At 43.1% G+C, this 26,658-nt stretch overlaps 1 protein-coding gene across 1 annotated transcript in view; it reads right to left on the reverse strand.

Annotated features, from left to right (window-relative positions):
* Nucleotides 1-1,580: 1,580 nt before the first annotated feature.
* Nucleotides 1,581-26,658, reverse strand: part of lman1 (lectin, mannose-binding, 1) — an 83,344-nt gene continuing 58,266 nt past the window's right edge. The window contains exons 11-13 of the mRNA XM_070867897.1: nt 21,852-21,996; nt 17,358-17,479; nt 1,581-2,259 (exon numbers count right to left, since the gene is read on the reverse strand). Coding sequence (XP_070723998.1) covers nt 2,223-2,259; nt 17,358-17,479; nt 21,852-21,996 — 304 coding nt within the window. The 3' untranslated portion in view covers nt 1,581-2,222. The remainder of the gene's footprint in view (nt 2,260-17,357; nt 17,480-21,851; nt 21,997-26,658) is intronic.

Here is a 26,658-nt window from a genome sequence, read left to right on the forward strand (position 1 = left end):
TACTGTTTGGAGGTCTGTACACAACTCCTACTAACGTTTTTGCCCTTTGGTGTTCTGCAGCTCTACCCATATAGATTCCACATCATCCAAGCTAATGTCTTTCCTAACTATTGCATTAATCTCCTCTTTAACCAGCAATGCTACCCCACCTCCTTTTCCTTTTATTCTATCCTTCCTGAATGTTGAATACCCCTGAATGTTGAGTTCCCAGCCCTGATCATCCTGGAGCCACGTCTCCGTAATCCCAATCACATCATATTTGTTAACATCTATTTGCACAATTAATTCATCCACCTTATTGCGGATACTCCTTGCATTAAGACACAAAGCCTTCAGGCTTGTTTTTTTAACACCCTTTGTCCTTTTAGAATTTTGTTGTAGTGGCCCTTTTTGTTCTTTGCCTTGGGTTTCTCTGCCCTCCACTTTTCCTCATCTCCTTTCTGTCTTTTGCTTTTGCCTCCTTTTTGTTTCCCTCTGTCCCCCTGCATTGGTTCCCATCCCCCTGCCATATTAGTTTAAATCCTCCCCAATAGCACTAGCAAACACTCCCCCTAGGACATTGGTTCCGGTCCTGCCCAGGTGCAGACCGTCCGGTTTGTACTGGTCCCACCTCCCCCAGAACCGGTCCCAATGCCCCAGAAATTTGAATCCCTCCCTGCTGCACCACTGCTCAAGCCACGTATTCATCTGCGCTATCTTTCATAGTTTTAAAGATCTACGGCATGTTTTTTTTCCAGCAACTTTTTCCTGTGTCCTATCTAAAAGTGAGAGAAAAGGGGTCAGACGTGCCTCCCAGGTATGGGAGCAGCAGTCAATTCCAGAGTATTTAGGGCTAGAATCTCCCCAGCCTAACGCACGATTTAACGTGATTTTTTTTTGCATTGAGTGTTTTTTTGTTCTTAAAATGAAGTGGTCAAAATTTCCCAAATCTTAACAATGGCGTTTTGAAAATATTTTTAAAAAATGGGTCGCCCTGGTGCAACGCAAAAAAGAAATGCACCAAGTTCGGCCATTCGGCAAATTAGTTTTGGGATGAAAAAAATGCACAAGAAAAATAGGCGTTGCAGCCTCAAACATTGATAAGTAGGCAGACCTGCAAAAAAGGCAACTTAAAGTTTTTATTTTTCAATTCTTTTGCAGCAATTACTTAGTTAAGGGTCCTGTAAATGTTTTGTGCTTTTTGATTTTTTTTGCAATTTTTTTTCGTGTTTTCTCCCCTCCCAGGGCCTGTATTTTTACGTTGATAGGCCTCAAGCTAAAATTGGTGAAATCGCCATTTTTAAATGCGAATCGTCCTTTTTTTTTAAGGTCAGGCATATTTTGTGGCTAAATTTACCCCCTTAAAAAAAATTGTGAAATTTTGATTCTTATTTATTCACTAAAATGATGCTATTTATCAACTAACGACAGGCTGGGGAATTTCTAGCCCCACGGCTTTATACTGAATTGTACATTTTTAATTTTTTTTTTAAAAAGAGAGAAAATCAAGTTACTTAAAGGTCACTAACAATGGAGGAGTTTCATTTGAGGTCAAAGATTAGATCTGGTAAAAAAAAAATTGTAGATAAATTATAAAACTGATTTTTTAAAACCTCATTTTAATTTTTTTTCCCAAAGAACAACTTCATCCTGATGGGCAAGAAAAAAAATTCTAGATTCAAGAAAAAATACATGTGGTAGTATTTAAAAGTCAAAACCGAGTTACAGGAAAAAATATAAAAGTTGAACATGGTCATAAAATGTGTACTTTTACAGTATTCTAACGGACACATTTAAAGAAAACACAAGGCACAGACAGTGAACCAATATAGTTGTAAAATCAAACAATGCTTTTTGGCACCTAAGCATTTTCATCCAGTGCTGGTTAACTCATTTGAGGTACAACTCCAAAATGAACAGAAATTGGCATCTTCTTAGTTATTGCTTTTTTCCTATAAAGTGTATTTCTTTGTCATCATGTCAACGTCTATTTAATTCTTCTGTAACTTTGTAACTCCACAATGCAGAATTTTAAAAAAAACTATCCACAGCTTCACCTTTATAGCTGTAGAAAAATAATTCTTATGCCCAAAATAGCTTTTTAAAATTGTCACAAGGAAATAACATACCACAATAACTTAAGTTTGTTGAAAAATATTATTTTTTAAAAAAATTCCATCATTTACAGTTTTCCTTTGTTTCATTCCAGGACACTAACAAAGTAAAAACTACGAACAATTACATCAAAAGAACTTCTTTGCGGCTGCTTCTTGCTGGCTCCTGTGTGAGAAAGGAATAAATTATTAGTACAGGTATTAGTTTATGAAAAATGTGATTACACAGGTTACAGGATTGTACTATACAAGTTAAGGGAAGTTCCCAAGTATGCTGCAGAAAGCAGAGTGAGGAATAACTTCTTTCCATTTAAAAAAAATGTTTCTCTACATTTTGAACATTTATAAACAGGAACAATTAGTGATTTTTATTGAGTCATCTTACTTAAGTCAAATATCTCAAATGATCGGTAAAGTGTCTTAACCGGAGTGCGCTTAACCAGTAGAAGCTGTATAATAGTGAAATTTAGTTCAACATTTTGATTTAAACCTAGAACTTTAAAAACTGTAGTTAACAGAAGCTGCCTGCCAGTGGCAGTTAACTGTCAGTCAACTGTGCTTGTCCTAACCACCGAGAGCAGGGAAGTGGAGTCATCACTTGTAACTTGGGTAAGGCTGCTATAGTATCAAAGTAAACAGGTCTGCAGAAGAGGAGTGAGCTGTACAGAGTTTCTTAACCAGAGTGCACTTAAGCAGTGTTTTATATTTAGGAATTTGGAAAGAGTGGGAGTTCGGAGAAGAGGGGGAAGGACCTAATTGGAGGAGGTATCAGCTAAAGAAAAAGTATTCACTAACCTAGGATTGTGGTTTAAACTAGGTGCAGGAAACTATAAAGTACTGTATTAAACTTATAGCTTAACTAGTTAAACTAATTCATATAACTATAAAATAATCATTGAATGAAGATTTTAATTAATAATTAAAATAAGGCTAGATGAAGATATGGCAGAGCCAGTTATGTATCTGGACAGCAATATTAAAAACGAGGAGCAAGGAAATGGCAGAGACTTTGAACAAATATTTTATATCGGTCTTCACAGTAGAAGATACTAAAAACATTCCTATAATAGATAATCAAGGGGCTACTAGAGCCAGGGGGGAGGTGGGGGGGGGAGATTTAAAACAAATCACTAAAGAAAAAGTACTCAGTAAAATTATGGAACTAAAGGTGGACAAGTACCCTGGACCTGAAGGCCTGCATCCTAGGGTCTTAAAAAAAAATGGCTGCAGAGATAGTGGATGCATTAGTTGTAATCTGCCAAAATTCCTTGGAGTTTGGAAAGGTCCCAGTGGATTGGAAAACTGCGAATGTAACGCTCCTATTTAAAAAAAATGGAGTGAGACAGAAAGCAGGAAACTATAGACCAGATAGACTAACATCTGTTGTTGGGAAAATGCTAGAGTCCATTATTAAGGAAGCAGTAGCAGGATATTTTGAAAATCATAATGCAGTCAAGCAGAATCAGCATGATTTTATGAAAAGGAAAATAATGTGTGTCAAATTTGCTGGAGTTCTTTGAGGATGTAATGAGCAGGGTGGATAAGGGGGAACCAGTGGATGTGGTGTATTTGGATTTCCAGAAAGCATTCGATAAGGTACCACATAAAAGGTTACTGTACAAGATAAGAGCTAACAGGGTAGGAGGTAATATATTAGCACGGATAGAAGATTGGCTAACAGAGTCGGGATAAATGGGTAATTTTCTAATTGGCAAACGGTAACTAGTGGGGTGCCACAGGGATCGGTGCCGGAGCCTCAACTATTTACAATCTATATTAATAATTTCGATGAAGGGACCGAGTGTAAGGTAGCCAAGTTTGCTGATGATACAAAAATGGGTGGGAAAGCAAGTTGTGAGGAGGACAAAGAATCTGCAAAGGGATATAGACAGGCTAAGTGAGTGGGCAAAAATTTGGCAGATAGCATATAATGTGGAAAAGTGTGAGGTTATCCACTTTGGCAGGAAAAATAAAAAAGCAAAATTATTTAAATGGAGAGATTACAAAATGTTGCAATACAGGAAGGACCTGGGGTCCTTGTGCATGAAACACAAAAAGTTAGTATGCAGGTACAGCAAGTAATCAGGAAAGCAAATGGAACATTGGCCTTTATTGTAAGGGGGATAGAGTATAAAAGCAGAGAAGTCCTGCTCCAACTGTACAGGGTATTGGTGAGACCACACCTAGAGTACTGCGCACAGTTTTGGTCTCCTTATAGAGGATATACTTGAATTGGAGGCAGTTCAGAGAAGGTTCACTAAGCTGATTCCAGAGATGAAGGGGTTGACTTATGAGGAAAGGTTGAGTAGGTTGGGCCTATACTCATTGGAGTTTAGAAGAATGAGAGGTGATCTTATTGAAAAATGCAAGATACTGAGGGGGCTCGACAAGGTAGATGCAGAGAGGATGTTTCCAGTCGTGGGGGAATCTAGAACTAGGGGCCATAGTTTCAGAATATGAAGTCGCCCATTTAAAACTGAGATGAGGAGGAATTTTTTTCTCAGAGGATTGTAAATTTGTGGAATTCTCTGTCCCAGAGTGCTGTGGAGGCTGGGTCATTGAATAAATTTAAGGTGGGGATAGACAGATTTTTGAACAATAAGAGAGTGAAGGGTTATGGGGAGCAGGCAGGGAAGTGGAGCTGAGCCCAAGATCAGATCAGCCATGATCTTATTAAATAGTGGAGCAGGATCGAGGGACCAAATGGCTTATTCCTGCTCCTATTTCTTACGTAATGTGGGATTTTGTGGACAGCGAGACTGTCCCGAGCAAATACGTCTGCAGATGTCTCCATCTCGAATTTCTACGGCTGAGAGTCATTGAGTTGGAGTGCGAGTTGGAGACACACTGACACACAAAAGGAGGGCTAGGAATTTCTGGACAGTTTTATCCAGAATACAGTCACACCCCAGAGGAAAAAACAGGTTCAGGAAAGGGAGGGTGCAACTGTTAAGGAGCCGGGTAGCGGGGATTTAGGAGATTGAGAAGGAGGCCCCGCAGACACTGGTCCCTTGTCGAACTGGTACGATGTACTCGCTATCTGTGAGATTAAGGAGAAAGACTGCAGGGAGGATAGTCACAATGCAGATCAAGGCGCCGTGACTTCGAAGGTTATCCAAGGGCAAAATAGAAATGTGGTAGTGATGGGGGACCCTATAATTAGGATCCTCTGCAGCCAAGGGTGCGTGCCTACCTGGTACGGGTTAAGCAATATCACACAGCAGCTGCAGAGGAACTTGGAAAGGGATGGGTCCATGCTGGAACAAATGACATAGGTAGGAACAGGGAGGAGGTCCCGCTGAAACAGTATCAGGAGTTAGGCTCTAAATTTAAAAAGCAGGACCTCGAAGGTAATAATCTCTGGATTATTGCCTGAGCCATGTGCAAATTGGTATAGAATCACAGGAGAATTAACACGAGGCTAAAGGGCTGGTCTATAGAGTGTCCTCCATTTTGGATGCCCCCAAAAGTTGATCACCATCCTCCGCCTGCTCCACGACGGCATGCAGGCCGTGATCCTTACCAACGGATCAATCACAGACCTATTCCACGTCCAGACCGGATTCATCAGGGCGGCGTCATCCCCCCAACTCTCTTCTCAATCTTTCTCGCCACCATGCTCCACCTCACAGTCAACAAGCTCCCCGCTGGAGTGGAACTAAACTACAGAACCAGTGGGAACCTGTTCAACCTGCGCCGTCTCCAGGCCAGATCCAAGACTGCCCCAACCTCTGTCTTCGAGCTACAGTACGCGGACGACGCCTGCGTCTGTGCACATACAGAGGCTGCACTCCAGGACATAGTCCGTATTTACTGAGGCATACGAAAGCATGGGACTTACGCTAAACATCCGTAAGACAAAGGTCCTCCACCAGCCTGTCCTCACTGCACAGCACTGCCCCCTAGTCATCAAGATCCACGGCACGGCCCTGGACACCATGGACAAATTCCCATATCTCGGGAGCCTCCTATCAACAAGAGCAGGCATCGATGACGAGATCCAACATCGCCTCCAGTGCGCCAGTGCAGCCTTCGGCCGCCTGAGGAAGCGTGTTTGAAGACCCGGCCCTCAAAACTGCCACCAAGCTCATGGTCTACAGGGCTGTAGTAATACCTGCTCTCCTGTATGGCTCAGAGACATGGACCATGTACAGTAGACACCTCAAGTTGCTGGAGAAATATCACCAACGATGTCTCCACAAGATCCTACAAATCCCCTGGGAAGACAGGCACATCAACATCAGCGTCCTCGTTCAGACTAACATCCCCAGCATTGAAGCACTGACCACACTCAATCAGCTCCACTGGGCAGGCCACATAGTCCGCATGCCAGACATGAGACTCCCAAAGCAAGCGCTCTACTCGGAGCTCCTTCATAGCAAACGAGCCAAAGGTGGGCAGCGGAAACGCTACAAGGACATCCTCAAAGCCTCCCTGACAAAGTGCAACATCCCCACTGACACCTGGGAGTCCCTGGCCCAAGACCGCCCTAGGTGGAGAAAGTGCATCCGACAGGGTGCTGAGCACAGAGTCTCAACACCGAGAGCATGCAGAAATCAAGTGCAGACAGTGGAAAGAGTGTGCGGCAAACCAGTCCCATCCACCCCTTCCCTCAACTATCTGTCCCACCTGTCAGAGTCTGTGGCTCTCGTATTGGACTGTTCAGCCACCAAAGAACTCACTTCAGGAGTGGAAGGAAGTCTTCCTCGATTCCGAGGGACTGCCTATGATCAAAGGGCTGGTGTGGGAGAGGGATTCCTTTTCATGGGACACTAGAACCAGTTCTGGGACAGGAAGGAGCTGTACCGATGGGATAAGCTCTACTTGAACCGGGATGGGACCCACGTCCTAGCGGAAAAGGTATATAGGAGCTACAAGATAACCAGCTTAAATATAAAAACAGGAAAAGAACATAGGAAAGAATAAAGTAAGGGAGGACATTGATGGTAAGGGAATAGAGATATAGAACAGGAGTCTAAAAAGATGGTTAAACATAAAGTGAGAGGAAATCCTATTAAAAGAGTTACAAACTGTCTGTACAGCAATGCACAAGTGTCCATAATGAAACAGGTAAGCCTTAAATCTGTGTCCTCTGGTTCTCGACCCTTCCGCCAATAGGAACAGTTTTTCTCTATCTACTCTGTCTAGACCAATGATTTTGAACACCTCTATCAAATCTCCTCTCAAATCTTCTCTGCTCTAAAGAGAACCCCAGCTTCTCAGATCTAACCACATAACTGAAGTCCCTCATCCCTGCAACCATTCTTGCAAATCTTTTCTGCACCCTCTTTAAAGCCTTCACATCCTTCCTAGAGCACGGTGTCCAGAATTTAACACAAATACTCCAGTTGTGGCCGAACCAGTGTTTTATGAAGGTTCATCATAACTTCCTTGCTTTTGTACTCGAAGCCTCTAACTGGCTGAACCAGTGTTTTATGAAGGTTCATTATAACTTCCTTGCTTTTGTACTCGAAGCCTCTATTTATGAAGCCTGTATGCTTTAACAGCTTTCTCAACCTGCCCTACCACCTTCAATGATTTGTGCACATATACCCCCAGATCTCTATTCCTGCACCCCCTTTAGAATTGTTCCCTTTAGTTTACATTGTCTCTCCACATTCTTTCGTCCAAAATGTATCACACTGCACTTTCCTGCGTTAAATTTCATCTGCCACGTGTCTGCCCATTCCACCAGCCTATCTATGTTTTCTTAAAATCTATGTTCACTCTACTTCCAAGTTTTGTGTCATCTGCAAATTTTGAAGTCGTTCTCTGTACACCCAAGTCCAAGTTATTAATATAAATCAGGAAAAGCAGTGGTCATAGTACAGAACCTGAGGAACACCACTGTATACCTCCCTCCAGTTCAAAAATAACCGTTCACCACTACTCTGTTTCCTGTCACTTAGCCAATTTCATATCCATGCTGCCATAGGCTTCAACTTTGCTGGTAAGCCTATTATATGGCACTTTATTAAATGCCTTTTGGAAGTCCATGTACACGAAATCAACTGCATTGTCCTCATCAACCCCCCTCTATTACATCATCAAAAAAATTCAATCAAGTTAGTTAAACACGATTTGTCTTTAACAAATCCGTGCTGGCTTCTCTTAATTAATCCACATTTGTCCAAGTGACTTAATTTTGTCCCGGTTTATCGTTTCTAAAAGCTTCCCCACGGTTAAGCAGACTGGCTTGTAGTTGTTGGGTTTATCCTTGCACCTTTTTTTGAACAAGGGTGTAACATTTGCAATTCTCCAGTCCTCTGGCAACAGCCCTGTAACCAAGGAGGCTTGGAAGATTATGGCCAGTACTTGCGCATTGCCGCCTTTACTTCCCTCAGCATCCAAAGATGCATGCCATCCAGGTGACTTATCTACTTTAAGTACAGCCAGCCCATTTAGTACCTCATCTTTATAAATTTTTAGCCCATCCAGTATCTCAACTATCTCCTTTCACAATCTCCTCTTTGACTTTGGAAGCATCATCTTCCTTGATAATGACAGGTGCAAAGTACTAATTTAGTACCTCAGCGATATCCTCTGCCTCCATGCATAGGACTCCTTTTTGGTTCCTAATCGGTCCCACCCCTCCTCTTCCTACTCGTTCACTATTTATATGCCTAGAAAAGACCTTTATATTCCCTTTTATGTTAACTGCCAGTCTATCCTCAATCTCTCTCTGCCTCTCTTATTTCCTTTTTCAACGCCCCTCTGAACTTTCCATATTCAGCCTGCTTCTCACTGGTATTCTCAATCTGACATCTGTCACAAGCCCTTTTATCATGCTTCATCTTATGCTCTATCTCTTTCGTCATCCAGGGAGCGCTGGCTTTGGTTGCTCTACCTTTCCCCCTCATGGGAATGCACCTCGACTGCACCTGAACCATTTCCTCTTTAAAGGCAGCCCACTATTCAATTATAGTTTTGTCTGCCAATCTTTGAATCCAATGTACACGGGCCAGGTTTGTTCTCAACCCATTGAAATTGGCCCTCATCAAATCATGTATTTTAACTTTAAATTGCTCCTTGTCCTTCTCCATAGCTCATCTAAACCTTATGATACTATGATCACAGTTCCCTAAATCATCATCATCATCATAGGCAGTCCCTTGAAATCGAGGAAGACTTGCTTCCACTCAAAGTGAGTTCTTAGGTGACTGAACAGTCCAATATGGGAATTACAGTCTCTGTCACAGGTGGGACAGACAGTGGTTGGAAGGAAAGGGTGGGTGGGGAGTCTGGTTTGCCGCATGCTGCCTGCGCTTGCTTTCTGCATGCTCTTGGCGACGAGACTCGAGGTGCTCAGTGCCCTCCCGGATGCTCTTCCTCCACTTAGGACGGTCTTTGGCCAGGGACTCCCAGGTGTCAGTGGGGATGTTGCATTTTATCAAGGAGGCTTTGAGGGTGTACTTGAAACGTTTCCTCTGCCCACCTGGGGCTCGCTTGCTGTATAGGAGTTCAGAGTAGAGCGCTTGCTTTGGGAGTCTTGTGTCAGGCATGCAAACAATGTGGCCCTAAATGTTCCCCTACTGACACTTGATCCGCTTAACACACCTCATTCCCCAGAACCAGCAATACCTCCTTCCTTGTTGGGCCGGAAATGTACCGATCAAGAAAGTTCTCCTGAACATACTTCGGAAATTCTGCCTCCTCTCTATCTTTTGCACTATTACTATCCCAGTCGAAATTAGGATAATTGAAGTCCCCTATTATCACTACTCGAAAGTTCTTGCACCTCTCTGATCTCTTTGCAAATTTGCTCCTCTACATCCTTCCCACGAGTAGATGGCCTATAGAATACACCTAGTAATGTAATAGCACCTCTATTGTTTCTTAACTCTCAAATAGATTCTGTCCTTGACCCCTCCAGGCCATCCTCTCTCTCCAGCACTGTAATATTCTCCTTAAATCAATTCTGCCAACCCTACCTCCTTTCTTTCCTTCCCTATCTTTTCTGAACACCTTGTATCCAGGAATATTTAGTACCAAATCCTGCCCTTTTTTGAACCAGGTCTCAGTTATTGCCACATCACATTCCCATGTGGCTATTTGCGCCTGCAGCTCACCAACCTTATTAACCATGCTTTGTGCATTTACACACGTGCACTGTAAACCTATCTTACACCTTGTATTCTTTTTTGGTCTGACCCCACCCAATACTGTACTATCTCTGACTTTAGTGCTGTCTCTCCCACTCCTTTGTGCATCTTGGTTCTCTTTTCTAAAGCTACATCCTGGTGCCCATCCCCATGCCAAATTAGTTTAAACCCTCAACAGCACTAGAAACCCCTCTCCTCCTCCAAGGATACTTGTCCCGTCTCGGTTTAGGTGCAACCTGTTTGGCCTGCACAGGTGCCACCTCCCCCAGAACTGCAATGTCCCAGGAATCTAAAGCCCTCCCTCCTGCACCACCTCTCCAGCCACGCATTCATTTGCTTTATCCTCCTATTTCTATTCTCACTAGCGTGTGGCACTAGGAGTAATCTGGAGATTACTATCTTTGACGGTCCTGCTTTTTAATCTCTTTCCTAGCTCCCTAAAATCAGGACCTCGTCCCTCTTTCTACCTACGTCATTTATACCGATATGGACCACGACCTCTGGCTGTTCACCCTCCCCCCGCAGAATGTTCTGTAGCTGATCAGTGAGATCCTTGACCCTGGCACCAAGGGGGCAACATACCATCCTGGAATTCCGTCTGCGGCCGCAGCAGTGCACATCTGTTTTCCTAATTATTGAACCCCCATCACTTTTGGCTTCCTGATCTGCCCTCTCGCACCCCCCAATACAGCTGAACCACCCGTGGTACCGTGGACTTGGCTCTGGCTGTACTCCAGAGGAACCATCACCCTCACCAGTAGCGGTTGGAGAGTGAGATCTACTCGGGATTCTTGCTCCACCTGCCTGGTCCTCCTTTTATATCTGGTGGTCACCGATTGCGTGTCTGCCTGCACACTCCTCAAGCGCCGGGGTGACCACCTCCTGAAAGTGCTACCACGTATCTCTCAGCCTCATGGATGCACCGTAGGGATACCAGCTGTTGCTCAAGCTCCAAAACCTGGGGCTCGAGCTCCTCCAACCGACAACACATCTTGTGCCATTTGGGAACTCCAGGATGTGCAAGATGTGCATTCCACAGGACTAAGGTGCCCTGCCATGCCTCTATTTGATATACTAACTAACTTAGCAGAAATTTTAAAAATTCACCAGCTACTCACCAATTAGCTCCTTCCCTTGTGCTGGCACCACTTTAGCTATTTTTACGTATTTATGGTGTCAAATTTAAATATTTAAGATTGCCAGTAGTAAAAAGGAGTATTTTCCACAGAATACCTCTCTAATGATCTCCTTTGATTATGTTTCAAATAACTATATAGTGGTTGCCAATTTTTCCCAAAACTTTTTACACCAAGGTCACTTTTGTTACTGCAATGGTACTGTATGTGCAAATTCATGACTCAAGTGCTTTAAAGGATACAAGGAAATGAAAAAAAATAGGGAATTGGTATTCCTACAAAGGGCAACTAAAAGATAGCTAAAGAATGTATTAAAGAGAAATAGATAAAATCGCAGAGGGCAGCAAAAGGGATATAAAAAGTTAACAACTTTATTAATAGTAAAAGGAAGGTCAAAGAACAGGATAAACAGTAAAACTATTACAGATGAAATAAGTTATGACCGATATTGAATTGATTAATCTTTAAATCACTTCACAAATTCAACTAATTCCAGTCAACAACAGGACAGCCACACATAGAACAGGTTAGAGACTAAAATGTAAGATTAAATATCCACAGGGCACCTGGGCCATTTGGGATACATCCTAGAGTCGGCAAGAAATTAAAGGAGGAAATTATGATACTTTGGCTCATGTTTTAAGAGGTCCATGAATACTGAAGTAGTAACAAGACATAACAGACACAGGGCCCAAGTTTCGAGCCGCGCCTAGAACGGCGCAGTCCCGACCTGGACGCCCATTTCTCGCGCCACAAAGTGCGCCTAAAAAAAACTTCCAGATTCTCCAGCTCCCCGCAGGTCGTTTGCAGCTCGGCGCAGCGCAGCACGAGCAGTAGGGGGTGGAGCCAGGTCCCTGCGCTGAAAACATTGCCGGGACCTCTGCACATACGCGCTACAGTGGGCGCGCATGTGCAGTAGCTCCAGGCGCCCAAAACTGTGTGGGAGGGGCCGAAGCACGCAGCCCCTAGCCCTGGCCCAATGGCCTCACTGGGGCTGCGTGAATAAGGCTCTTCCCACGACCAGCTCCTGCTTTCTCGCGACCAGACTCGACTCCCGCTTCCCGCCCCCGGACCGGACCCGACACGACTCCCGCTCCCCCCCCGCCCCTGACCCGACTCCCGCTCCCCCTCCGCCCCTGGACCGGACCCGACCCGACTCCCGCTCCCCCCCCCCTGCACCGGACCCAACCCTGACACCCGCTTCCCCCCCGCCCCCGGACCGGACCCGACTCCCGCTTCCCCCCGCCCATCGCCTCCGGACCGGACCCGACACCGATCAGACTCCCGCTTCCCCCTGCCCGCCCCCGGACTAGATCCGACCTGACCTCCCTCCCCCCGACCTGACCTCCCTCTCCCCGACCCGAACCGACCTCCCTCCCACCACACCCCCCGACCTGCGCTCCCACCGACCCGACCCAACGCCACCTACCTGTAAATCTGGTGCTGGGGACGGGTCCTGCCCGAAGTCTCGGGCCCGGCCCATTCAGCCTCCCTATCTCCTTTCCCCCCCCCTCCCCCATCTCCTTTCCCCCCCCTCCCCCATCTCCTTATCTCCTTTCCCCCCCTCCCCCATCTCCTTTCCCCCCCCCTCCCCATCTCCTTTCCCCCCCCCCCCCCGTCTCCCTCTACCCCCCTCCTCTCGCTGTCAGAAACAAACACAGACACTGACAGACAATGAGAGACACGCAGACAGACAGATAGAGACACTGACAGAGACACATTGGGGGGGGGGGGGGGGCATCCCAGCACGCTGTTGGAGGGCTCCCGGTGCTGCAGTCGGTAAGTAGAAAATGTTTTATTTATTAATTTTTTTGGATTGATTTATTGATGTGTTTATCATTTATTATTGATGATGGCTCTTTATTTGTAAAACTGAAGTATTTAATGTTTGTAAACTTCCCTCTAAACCACCCCCCCCCCCCACCACCATTCCCTACGCCTGATTTGTAACCTACGCCTGATTTTCTAAAGTGTAGACAAGGTTTTTTCGAGCGTACAAAAATCTTCACTTACTCCATTCTAAGTTAGTTTGGAGTAAGTTTTCACTGACGAAACTTTGAAAACAGGCGTAAGTGGCCGGACACGCCCCCTTTTGGAAAAAAAATTCTGTTCCAAAGTGAAACTGTTCTAACTGACTAGAACTGGAGCAAACTAAATGACGAGAATTCCGATTTCTAAGATACTCCGTTCTACACCAGTTGCTCCTAAAAATCAGGAGCAAATCATGTCGAAACTTAGGGCCATAGTTCCAATATTCAGAAAGAGTTAGGCAAGATCCTGGTAGTTGCAGGTCCGTCAGTCTAACATCCATGGTGGGAAAAATGGTTGATGGTATTCTACAGGATACAGTCAGGAGGGTTTCTAGTAGCAGCAAGTCATACTGTACAAACTTACTGGAATTCTTTGAGGTAACTAAACTGGAGAAACAGCGTAATCCAGTAGATACAGTTCACTTACATTTTCAATAGGTATTTGATAAAAACTATGTAATCTTATGGAATACATAATTTCTCTTGATGGATCAAAAACTGGCTAAACAGGAGGGGGTATTAAATGGAAAATGCTTTGTTTGAGAAAGTATCCAGCAGTATTACACAGGGATCTGTTCCAAGACCCATTCCGTTCACCATATTTATGAAGGATATAGGAATAGTATTTAAACTTGCTGATGGCAAAACTATGGATAGTAAATTTAAAAAAATTACTTGGCCCGAAATTTGCGGTCAGCGGCTAAGCGACAGCTATCGCCGCTGACTTTGAAGAAAGCTGCCCAAAAAGATCTTGCGATCTTGGTGGCAAAATTAGCTTTTGCGACCTTAATTTGTAGTGCTGTCAAAAGGGGATCCCCAGAGTACATTAGCAGTGATGTCATCAAGTTGACTAAGCAGCCAATCAAATAATTTTCACACAGCAAACCAGGAAATAAAAAGCACTGATTATCAATTCCCATTTTAAGTATTTCACTCTCTGCAAAATTAAGATTGGGACATACACATGGGGCCAGAAGGCATTTGACAAGGTGCCACATAAAAGGTTACTGCACAAGATAAAAGTTCATGGGGTTGGGGGCAAGATATTAGCATGGATAGAGGATTGGCTAACTAACAGAGTCGGGATAAATGGTTCATTCTGTGGTTGGCAACCAGTAACTAATGGGGTGCCCCAGGGATCAGTGCTGGGACCCCAACTATTTACAATCTATATTAACGACTTAGAAGAAGGGACTGAGTGTAACGTAGTCAAGTTTACTGATGATACAAAAATGAGAGGAACAGCAATGTGTGAGGAGGACACAAAATATCTGCAAAAGGACATAGACAGGTTAAGTGAGTGGGCAAAAATTTGGCAAATGGAGTATAATGTTGGAAAGTGTGAGGTCCTGCACTTTGGCAGAAAAAAATCAAAGAGCAAGTTATTATTTAAATGGAGAAAGATTGCAAAGTGCCGCAGTACAGCGGGACCTGGTGGTACTTGTGCATGAAACACAAAAGGATAGTATGCAGGTACAGCTATTGATCAGGAAGGCCAATGGTATCTTGGCCTTTATTGCAAAGGGGATGGAGTATAAAAGCAGGGAAGTCTTGCTACAGCTATACAGGATATTGGTGAGGCCACACCTGGAATACTGCATGCAGTTTTGGTTTACATATTTACGAACGGATGTACTTGCTTTGGAGGCAGTTCAGAGAAGATTCACTAGGTTGATTTTGGGATTGACTTATAAGGAAAGATTGAGTAGGTTGGGCCTCTACTCATTGGAATTCAGAAGAATGAGAGGTGATCTTATCGAAACATATAAGATTATGAGGGGGCTTAACAAGGTGGATGCAGAGAGGATGTTTCCACTGATGGGGGAGACTAGAACTAGAGGGCACGATCTTAGAATAAGGGGCCGCCCATTTAAAACAGAGGCAAGGAGAAATTTCTTCTCTCAGGGGGTTGTTAATCTGTGGAATTCACTGCCTCAGAGAGCTGTGGAAGCTGGGGCATTGAATAAATTTAAGACAGAAATAGAGAGTTTCTTAAAGATAAGGGGATAAGGGGTTATGGGGAGCAGGCAGGGAAGTGGAGCTGAGTCCATGATCAGATCAGCCATGATCTTATTAAATGGCAGAGCAAGCTCAAGGGGCCGTATGACCTACTCCTGCTCCTATTTCTTATGTTCTTATTTTCCCAACCACAGATGTTAGGCTAACTGGTCTATAGTTTCCTGCTTTTTATCTGCCTCCTTTTTTTATACCTATTCCAACAAGACTTCACTTTATAATGGAGTGCTTATAACAGCGATATTAGAGTGGAAAAGGAGAGGTTTTTGTCAATTCAAGTGATTTTATCACTGATCGCTGGCAATGGGGAGTTCCGCAGCACAGCCTGTGGCAGGAAAGGAAATGACTGAACGCAACTTCAGGATTTCCATGTTTATCGGCATATGTGCTAATTCCTGAGGTTACGGCCAGTTAGAGGGGTAATGACAGCAACTGCCGACAGTTTCTCTGTCATTACCACCGCAAAATCTGGGTTATTATCTTCGAAACAGTTAGATTAATTTTGTAGATGGTTTGACATATAGAAGTCTGATTTTAAGGTTTATAAATGCAGGGTAATGCATTTAAGCACAAGAATGAATTTCTCAGAAACAGTAAACATGTCCAGCATGACAGGGGTTTACATGTCCAACTTCTGTCAATGGAGTTGCAAAGAAAAGGATCTGGGAGTAACCACTGATCATACCCCAAAAGGTTAACTCAGTGTGAAGCAATTAATTGCGCAATTCAGGAACTGGGATGCACAGAGCGTTTCAGATCAGTGCCCTTTCATCTGACCTGAAGCATTAGCTTTGTTTCTCTCTCCACAGATGCTGAGTATTTCCAGCATTTGCTGTTTTTATTTCAGATTTCCAGCATCTGCAGTATTTTGCTTAAGTTCTATATTGTTGTTGGTCAATCACAAAGCCAACGACGTGCACTTTTAGTGGCACTACCTGGAAAAGCATATAGATGCATTTGAAATGAATCGGGAAGGTGAGCAGGATGGTCAAGAGACCAAGTTGTGAAGAAAGGCTCAAGCAATTAAACATTTTCACTGAAGACAAGAAATTATACAGGTCTTTAAAACACAAAGATATAGAGAAGGCTAAAGAAAGCAAACTACGGGCAATGAGAAGGCGACTAGAAGATAGTCTAAAATTCACAATCTCTCAGCACAGTTAGAGATTAGGAACTGCTCTCCCAAAAGATTACTGGGCATGTGGAAGAGTTCTCATAACAGATATCTGATTTGGGGCGAACGGCAACTTTAAAAATGAAGGAGAGATGAATGCTGAGAAGGTCAAGAGAGCGAGCGATTAGCAACTTTGCTAGATTTTCTTTTTTAGGGCAAGAAACGTAGTATTCCTTAAAGTAATGATCAATTGGTGGCGATGAAGAAAGTCCATGACACAATAATCATAAGTGGACTCTGGATGGAGCAAGCTCAGTAGGCTAATGCCCTTTTCTTCTTCTGGACATTAAGTTCATGACTGGATTACACTCAACATTTCCCCATTTCCTACAAATTAATTGGCTCAATCCATCAATGCACTGAGTCATTAGGCTTGCTAAGGATTTTCTTTACTATATGTAAAGTGTCAGGTATTTACAAAAAAATAATTTCTCTCGGGTTTGATCAATAGAAAGCACGCACCATTAGGAGAAATGCAATAGACATCCATACACAAGGTTAATTGAGTAAGTGCAACATTAAGACTTTCGTAGCAGCAACGATGCTAAGCTGATTTGGTGCTGTGAAGTTCAATGTCAGTCCAATTCCTCTGAAGAATGTTTATTTTAAGAGGAATTGGACTGACATTGAACTTCACAGCATTTAGCCAAAACAAAATTAGTGGTAGTGAACATAGCATATCTAAACACCTATTATTCTTCGGACAATTTGCATAGCATCTAAAATAGCATCTAAAATTAAGATTTACCATTTACACTCCGAGAAGGGCAAGTAAAAGCTGCTTCATCAATAAAGATTATACTTACCTATACATGATATAACCAATAAACAATACAGTTTGAATTGCCACAAACATGAAGAAATGAGTTGTAGACAAACATGATGGGAATGGAGGCAACTCTGGGCATTTAGGCTTTTCAAGGATTACCTGTTAAAGACAATAACCACATATTAGTCCTGAATTAAAACTAGTATTAGTTAATATACAGTGGAACCTGCCCTCAAAGTTGCCTTTATGAAGCAAACCGGTCTGTAGTGAGCGGGCTTGCTTGGACCATCATCAATTAATACACCCAATATGAGTTGGCTGATACAAGAGCAGTTGCCTGTGCATTTTATATTGTGGCCACTCAATCTAGCCATTCCCTATTATGAGGCCCGAATTTCCCAACCCCAACCGGTTTGCACTCAGTACCGACAAAAGTTTGTCTCGAGGGCTGACTTTCAATAGATCACAACGAGATAGCTGCTCTGCTACGTACGAAACCCTGAGCCAGAATCAGGTCATCTACGAATAATTTAGCACCAGGTCCCCCACGAACATGCTATGCGTAAACAGGAGAGAGGCGGCGCCCATCCGTCCGTACTCCAGCCCCGAAACGAGCGGCACTACACACCGACCGAGATGCGCCGTCTTTGTGCATTCAAAACGGCGCCCAAAAACTTACCAATGATTCTGGCCGCTCTGCTGTGTGTCCTGGGTCCTGGTGCGGAGTTTCTCGTGGAGTGGGGAGCGGAGCGACAGCCCTGCAACGAAAACAGTGCTGGCAGCTGCGCACATGCGCAGTAGCTCCTCACCCTCCCAGCGCGTCCTGCAGGCTGTGAGCCGGACCCGAACCCGATGCTTGCCGCCCCTTTTCTTGGCCGAAGGGACAGCCTGTTAATCTTCAACAGCATCTCCCAATAAAACATGGTCCAGCAGGCAGCACGTTGCATTTTGTGTGGGCACATGTCAAATCGTTATGACCCAACACTGATTTAAGTTTTCCCTGGAGAGAAGTCCAGTTCCTCGGGGGTCCGAGTTAGAAAGGTAGGACATAAGCTTTATTTATTTATTTTTGGTAGTTTTTATGCTTCTTTAATATTATTGTGAAGGGGTTTAGTGCTTTGCAAGATCCTCTGTGCTTCCCTCCACCTACCCCCCCTCCCCTTTATCTCTGGCTACCTGCGCTGATTTCTTAACTCTCCGAAAGGGTTTTCTGTGCGGCCACCAGCAAAATTAAAGCACATGGTATTGGGGGTAATGTGTTGACGTGGATAGAGAACTGGTTGGCAGACAGGAAGCAAAGAGTAGGAATAAACGGGTCCGTTTCAGAATGGCAGGCAGTGACTAGTGGGGTACTGCAAGGTTCAGTGCTGGGCCCCCAGCTATTTACAATATACATTAATGATTTGGACGAAGGAATTGAGTGTACTATCTCCAAGTTTGCAGATGACACTAAGCTGGGTGGCAGGATGATGCCAAGAGGTTGCAGGGTGAATTGGACAGGTTAGGTGAGTGGGCAAATGTATGGCAGAAGCAGTATAATGTAGATAAATGTGAAGTTATCCATTTTGGTGGCAAAAACGGAGGCAGAATATTATCTGAATGGTGACAGATTAGGAAAAGGGGAGGTGCAACGAGACCTGGGTGTCATAGTGCATCAGTCATTGAAAGTGGCATGCAGGTACAACAGGCGGTGAAGAAGGCAAATGGCATGCTGGCCTTCATAGCGAGAGGATTTGAGTATCGGAGTAGGGAGGTCTTACTGCAGTTGTACAGGGCCTTGGCACATGTTGAATATTGTGTACAGTTTTGGTCTCCTAATCTGAGAAAGGATATTCTTGCTATTGAGGGAGTGCAGCGAAGGTTCACCAGACTGATTCCCGGGATGGCAGGACTGACATATGAAGAAAGACTGGATCGACTAGGCTTATATTTATTGGAATTTAGAAGAATGAGAGAGGATCTCATAGAAACATATAAAATTCTGACGGGACTGGACAGGTTAGATGCAGGAAGAATGTTCCCGATGTCCAGAACCAGGGGTCACAGTCTAAGGATAAGGGGTAAGCCATTTAGGACGAGATGAGGAGAAACTTCTTCACTCAGAGTTGTGAACCTGTGGAATTCTCTACTACAGAAAGTTGTTGAGGCCAGTCCGTTAGATATATTCAAAAGGGAATTAGATGTGGCCCTTACGGCGAAAGCAGGAATGGGGTACTGAAGTTGCATGATCAGCCATGATCATATTGAATGGTGGTGCAGGCTCCAAGGGCCGAATGGCCTGCTCCTGCACCTATTTTCTATGTTTCTATGGCTTAAATGGCCAAAGCAGGTGTAGGTGGCTGGTAACACCCCCTTTTGAAAAGAAAACTAAAAAAAATCTTAACTCACTTACACTGGCGCAAAAAAAATCTTAACTAACTCACTTCAATGTGCAGAATGGGGATTTTTAAGATACTCCAGAAAAATCAAGTTGCTCCAAAAAAAACCCAGAAACTCCTGGCCAAATTTGGGCCCGTGGACACTAATTGCAGCTGCATTGAGTCAGGATCGAGAAATGTTAAAGATCAATCATAGCCCCTGTACCCTCTTGTATAAGGTTTTCCAGAAGGGCCGATCAGAATGCCTGCAGCAGAATGGCTGTTAAATCTAGGGAATCTATGTAAAGAAAGGTGGGTGGATGATCATGTATACGTGAGATGGGGCAGGGAGCAACAGCAAGGGGAATCTCCATACATAACCAGAGATGTTGTGCATATGTTGTGCTTCAGATCATCAGGTCACTGATCTAAAACGTTAACTAAAATGTTTCTCTCTGCAGATGCTTCCTGATCTGCTAAATGTTTTCAACATTTTTTGCTTTTATTTCAGATCTCCAGCATTTTGCATTTTGATGATGACTGCCTGTAGTTGTGCTTAGCTGTAGTCATGTATGAAGTTAGGGAGATTTAGCCTATCCTCTTGCTTGAGGATTTGAAGTCATATCCTTAAATGCTTCCTTGCCCAAAGAACTTGGGAGACATGCTCGTCAAGGTGCCAAAACTAGTGTGCAAGATTGCAAATGGGCAGCACATAAGAGGTAAACAAGGCTGGAGTTGAAGCGAGGGAAATGTTAAACTTCTTGTTCCACAAATCATTTATTCAACTGTCAAATCGAGAGAAGGAAGTTGTTCTATCTAAATTTAAGAGCATGGTAGAATTTGTATCAGTCTTTACGGTCGAGGACACCAACAATATTCCAACAGTGGATAGTCTAGGGGCTATGGGGCGGGGGGAACTTAACCCAATCACAATCACTACGGAGGTGGTACTCAGTAAGATAATGGGACTAAAGGCAGATAAATCCCCTGGACCTGATGGCTTGCATCCTAGGGTCTTGAGAAGTAGAGGCAGGGATTGTGGATACATTGGTTGTAATTTACCAAAATTCCCTGGATTCTGAAGAGGTCCCAGCAGATTGAAAAACTGCAAATGTAATTCCCCGATTTAAAAAAGGAGGCAGTTCTTTGCTGGAGTTCTTTGAGGATGTAACAAACAGGGTGAATAAAGGGGAACCAGTGGATGTGGTGTATTTGGACTTCCAGAAGGCATTTGACAAGGTGCCACATAAAAAGGTTACTGCACAAGGTTGATTCTGGAGATGAGGGGGTTGACTTAATGAGGAAAGGTTGACCTCTACTCACTGGAATTCAGAAGAATGAGAGGTGATCTTATCGAAACGTATAAGATTATGAGGGGGCTTAACAAGGTGGATGCAGAGAGGATGTTTCCACTGATGGGGAAGACTAGAACTAGAGGGCATGATCTTAGAATAAGGGACCGCCTATTTAAAACAGAGATAAGGAGAAATTTCTTCTGAGGATTGTAAATCTGTGGAATTCATTGCCTCAAAGAGCTGTGGTAGCTGGGACATTGAATATATTTAAGACAGAAATAGACAGTTTCTTAAACGATAAGGAAATAAGGGGTTATGGGGAGCGGGCAGGGAAGTGGAGCTGAGTCCATGATCGGATCAGCCATGATCTTATTGAATGGCGGAGCAGGCTCGAGGGGCTATATGGCCTACTCTTGCTCCTATTTCTTATGTTATGAAAAGTAATATTTGGTTGGATACTGTATTTTGTAACTAATTTACCACTTAATCAAAAGGAAAAGAATATACAAAGCAGTTGTGTGGCTGCAGCTGACCTACTGGACTGGATCAAATGCTGGACAGTAAAGTTCTGTTGAGCAAGTGAGCAATGGCTAAGAGTTCTGCATTGTTAAATATTGTGCTACTGCACAACAGATTGTTGTACTTAAAATTTCCTGTTCTCTCCATCTCACCCAAAACTGGGTTTTCTGAACTTTCTTGCTTCATGCAGAAATGGGCAATATGTTGTAGATCCCAACGTGCATTTTTGACCATAAATTAAGGTTTCCTTTCTGAACAGTACAGGAGAAATTACACTAAACACAAGATCTTCTGGGGCAGGAAATATTTTACAGTATATTTAAGAATATATAAAGCATTAAATTTGAAAGCAAGACTTACATTTCTCTGTACTAATGCACCAATGTCTCTTTTAACTATATGAAGGTGTTCTTTGATGTCATTGAAATGTTGACTTGTTTCATAACTTCCAGTTCCACCACCTGGAGGTTGAGCTGCTTGATTCAGGGCATTCGTTACTGAATTCCTATAACAGATACAATATATAAATTCCAGTTAAGAGTGCTTAAAGGCATCTGGCAACATTTATTACTGTTCAGAATAGTCGTTATTACTACAAAGAAAAGAGATAGCACCTTCCATAATCTCAGGACCTCCTAAAGCACCTCACAGCCAATGAAATACTTTTGAAGTGCAATCACTAATGTAATGTAGGAAATAGGAAATGCAGCAGCCAACTTGCACACAAGGTCATACACACAGCAATAAAGTAAAGTGACAAGATCATCTGTTTCAGATGTTGGTTGAAGATAAATATTAACCAGGACATCAAGAGAACTCCCCAGCTCCTTGTCGAATAGTATCGTGGGATCTTGAACACCCACCCGAGGAGGCAGATGAATGTTGGAACATCTCATCTAAAAGATCGCAACTCAGAGTGCAGTATTCCCTCCGTACTACACTGAAGTACCATCCTAGATTGAATGCTCAAGTCTCTGGAGTGGGCTTCAACCCACAACCTTCTGACTCAGTCAAGAGTGCTACCAAGCGAGCCATGTCGGACACCCTTATTACAAGCAGGCTATCATTTATTATTGTAATTTAGGACACTTCCCTTCCACGGTGCACCTTGTTAAGATTGTTCCATCAAGCAGATCCATCAATATTGTTCTTCTACTTAAGCACTAGGAGATATAGTCAAAGTGAGAAAAGTGGTCACTCCCAGACAAACCCTCGAGACTAGGACGTTCTCTGATCCAGTCAATGTAGCAATTTTAGTCAAATCTCCTTGTCAAAATTCAAGTCCAATTGAGAGGGCATAATCCTTCAAGATTTCTGCTCAGGTTAAAAAGTAGAGATCAGATCCATTTTATTATATATATCAATTTACAATAGTTTAACAAAAATTACAGCTTGTGGCAAAGACACTATTGATGGCCAGTTCTTGGTTTTAGAAGTTGTACAGCTCAAGAAATTCAGCTGCTCCGATTGAAGCAAAACAACAAGGCTACAGTACAAAATTACTTCCTTAATGAAGGATCAAACCGCTTATCGTAAAACAAACTGGACTGAGATCACTGTAGTTATACTGTAGACAGTGTTGATTCAAATGAATTCACAGTAATTTAATGGTTTGTTAGAAAATAAACTTACAAAAGCATCGCAAAGAAAAGTACACACACAAGGGGAAAGCAGTGTCCAATTTTTTTTAAATCCATGAATGCTTAGATTTAAAAAAAAATTGAGTTTGGAAATGCTTTGTTTCAATTTTTAAGGCAACATTTCAAATTCATAAGAATACATAAATAAATGATTTTATGAAGATACTTGATTTTAACAAATACAAGACATTGAGCGATTGTGCCATGCCTCTTCACTGTTCTAAAGTAGATTAAAATGAAAGCTAGAGGCATTTTTATTGGACCTTTAATCCGGCTTTAATGTTTGCCTGTTAACGTAATACACAATCATGAATTTGAGCTTCGAACCATTCCTCAGTTAATCTGTCTGAAACCACACATTTCATTCAAATTGGGTCCTCATAAATCTCCACTCACTTCATCTAACAGCAATACTAGAGCAAATGAAGAGAAAGGAATCTCCTGTGGTAGTGAATAGCAACTGTGTCAGTACAGTCATGTATTTCACTTCACAGCTATAAAGGATTTAGTTGTTCCGAGTTTCAATGTCATTTTAAATTAAGTGTACAGCTGCTAAAATTGAACACTTCTAAAAAGGTGGTAAAATATTTGAACTTAAATCAAAAGCAGTAGTTTGTGGCAGGGGTAAAAGATAACAAAAAAGAAAAGCCCTCAAGACAGAGAGCGCGCGCACTGGAACGAAGTATCGTATTTGATATTAAGAAACCTCTGGTCAACCTTTACTTTCATTATAGATCTGTAATTATGCAGTTAGAGAGTGAACATTCTTTTCTTTATATTCTATACTTCTTGTACAGTAAAATAATGTGTTAAATAGCATAGCTGATCGACCTGTAAAGTTACCAAACCAATACCATTATTTTGTAAAAACTGATTTCTTTATTACACTTTCCAAATCAATGCAGTGATTAGAAGTTGATTAGATTTAATTTTATAAAGTATTCAAAAAGGACTATTTAGATCAATTAAAATATGATGTACTTTAAATATAGTAAATGTTTAAAAGATAATTACATAGCAAGGTTGGGACAAGACAATGATTTTGAAAATAGCCCCCAAAAAGCACAACTTCCAAGGGGTTTTAGGGGAAATGGGAGAGGTAGTTACTGCTGCTAATTGCATATTAGGCGATGATAGGATGGTTCTCAGCTGTGATACCCAGTGTGGTTGAATAGACTGCAAAATTCGCCCTCAAGGCTCAAACATGATGAATGAACACTTGGGCAAGGCACCAGAGAACTGCCCTTGTCTGTGGAACCATACCCCAGCTCATACAAGGTGAAAATAAAATCTGAAATTCAAAAGCTGGTAGCAGCAAAAGTGACCATGAAGCTGTCTGATTGTTGTAAAAACCCAACAGGTTCACCAATTTCTTTTAGGGAAGGAAACCTGCTGTCCTTACCTAATCTGGGCTTTATGTGACTCCAGTCACACTGGTGTAGTTAACTTTTAACTTCCTCTGAAGTGGCCTAGCAAGCCACAGTTGTATAAAACTTGGGCAAGTAGGAATTGGCAATAAATGCTGACCCAGCCAGTGATACCCACATCTTGAGAATGAAGTGAACCAGTTGGACTTTCATCTCTGTTGGAAAGACAGGGGAAAAAGGAGACACTAAGGATAGAGTGAGAATATAGGTAGGACAGCAGTAGGTTTAGTGTATCAGCTCAGCCCAATTTGACAACCCAACAACAGGAACTCTAGCCTTTGATCTACAAAAGCTCATACTGTTACAGTTGTTTGTTCTTAACTGGAAAACTGTTCACTTCAAAACTATAAAAGTATTATCGACTGTGTGTGCCAACACTTCACACAGAATTACAGCATTGCTGCAGTTTGTGCAGCTGGAAAACATCTGGTATACATTCAAAACAGTCATAAAACATAAATTATATAAAACACAAATATCTGAATTTCCGTTTTAGTGCACTGGAAAAGAGTTATTACGCCTCAAATTAATTGTATAAATTATGTTTAAAATTTTAAAAAATTGAGAATCTGGATGAGAATTGAGAAGCTCCCACAAACAGCGAGAATGACCAAATAATCTGTTTAATTATGTTGGTTGAGATAAATATTGGCCGGGACACCGGGGATAACTCCCCTGCTCCTCCTCAAAGTAATGCCTTGGGATCTTTTACGTCCCGAGAGCAGACAGGACCTCGGTTTAACGTCTCATCCGAAAAGGCGCACCTTCAACAGAGCAGCACTCCCTCAGCACTGCACTGGAGTGTCAGCCTAGATTTACGTGCTCAAGTCTCTGGAGTGTGACTTGAACCCACAACCTTCTGACTCAGAGGCGAGTGTGCTACCCATTGAGCCACAGCTGACAGAGGGAAGTAAGGAATTCCAGTTTTGAAGACTGAATAGTGGGAATTTTAACCCCTTGAAACTGGTGGGTTTGGGTCAGGAGAGATATAAAAATGTTAAAACTGGAAATGGGCGGGTTGGGTTTGAGGTTTTTAAACAGAGGCGGGGCAGGTGACCATCCTGCTCCCAGGAGGTGGGTTGGTCATTTAGTTATTATCATGAGGCTGCATACCTCAGATTTAATCTCCATTTTAAATTTAACCTTGGCCAGCCGGGTTCCCGAGCCTTGGGAAACCCGGCAGCTAACAGAAAGTAAGGACTGCTGCATCTACCAGGTAAGTGCCTTTTAATTTACCTACTGGATTCAGCTTACCCACTGCCACCCTCCCCCCACCCCCAACATCACAACCAAACATCCATACGAACCATGATCTCCTACTGATCTCTTCCCCCACCCCACCTCCCAATCTCCCACCTTCACAGCCACCCCCGCGCCTTTTCGATCCCCCCCCATCTCAGACATCCCAATGTTTCTCCGCTTTCCCCTCCCCCAAAGAAGCCACAATCTCTCCATCCCTTCCACCTTTCCCCGGCTGTGGCCTGATGCCGCAGGCCTTCCCTGCCCGCCAGGCAGCCTCTCAATCTGGAAACAGAGACAAAAAATTATAATCAGCCTTGCTGTGAAATTCGGCAGGGCCTGGAGGAAACCTGTTCTTCCAGTTTCCTGACCGCAAATAGCACCCCCTTCCCCTCCCTCAGTGAGGCCAATGAATCACAAAGTCACAAAAGAATGGCAGCAGGAGTCTCAATTGGGACTTTAGGGAGGAGGAAGAGCAACTACAATGGTGCATTTGGATCGAGAGCTCAGGAACAGAATGGAAGGGTAGGAAAGAAAAAAGTTTAAGCGAGTAACTATAGAAAAATAAACGGGAGTGAGCAAAAAAGTCTGACAACCAACCCTGCACTCGTTTACAATTTGTTACATCTCTAACTTTTTCTAGTTCTGATGAAAGGTCATCGACCTGAAACATTAATTCTGTTTCTCTCTCCACAGATGCTGCCTGGCCTGCTGAGTATTTCCAGCATTTTGTTTTTAACTCTGGTACATCCTTGAGGGACTTGGCACAATGAGAGGTGGTGGCAGTTATAATCCAAAAATCACCGATTGTAAAGGCAAAAGCTGAAGAAATCATTTAATCTTTAGTGACATCCATTAAGA

This window comes from Pristiophorus japonicus, chromosome 2 (genome assembly GCF_044704955.1).
Source record: "Pristiophorus japonicus isolate sPriJap1 chromosome 2, sPriJap1.hap1, whole genome shotgun sequence".
NCBI lineage: Eukaryota > Metazoa > Chordata > Chondrichthyes > Pristiophoridae > Pristiophorus > Pristiophorus japonicus.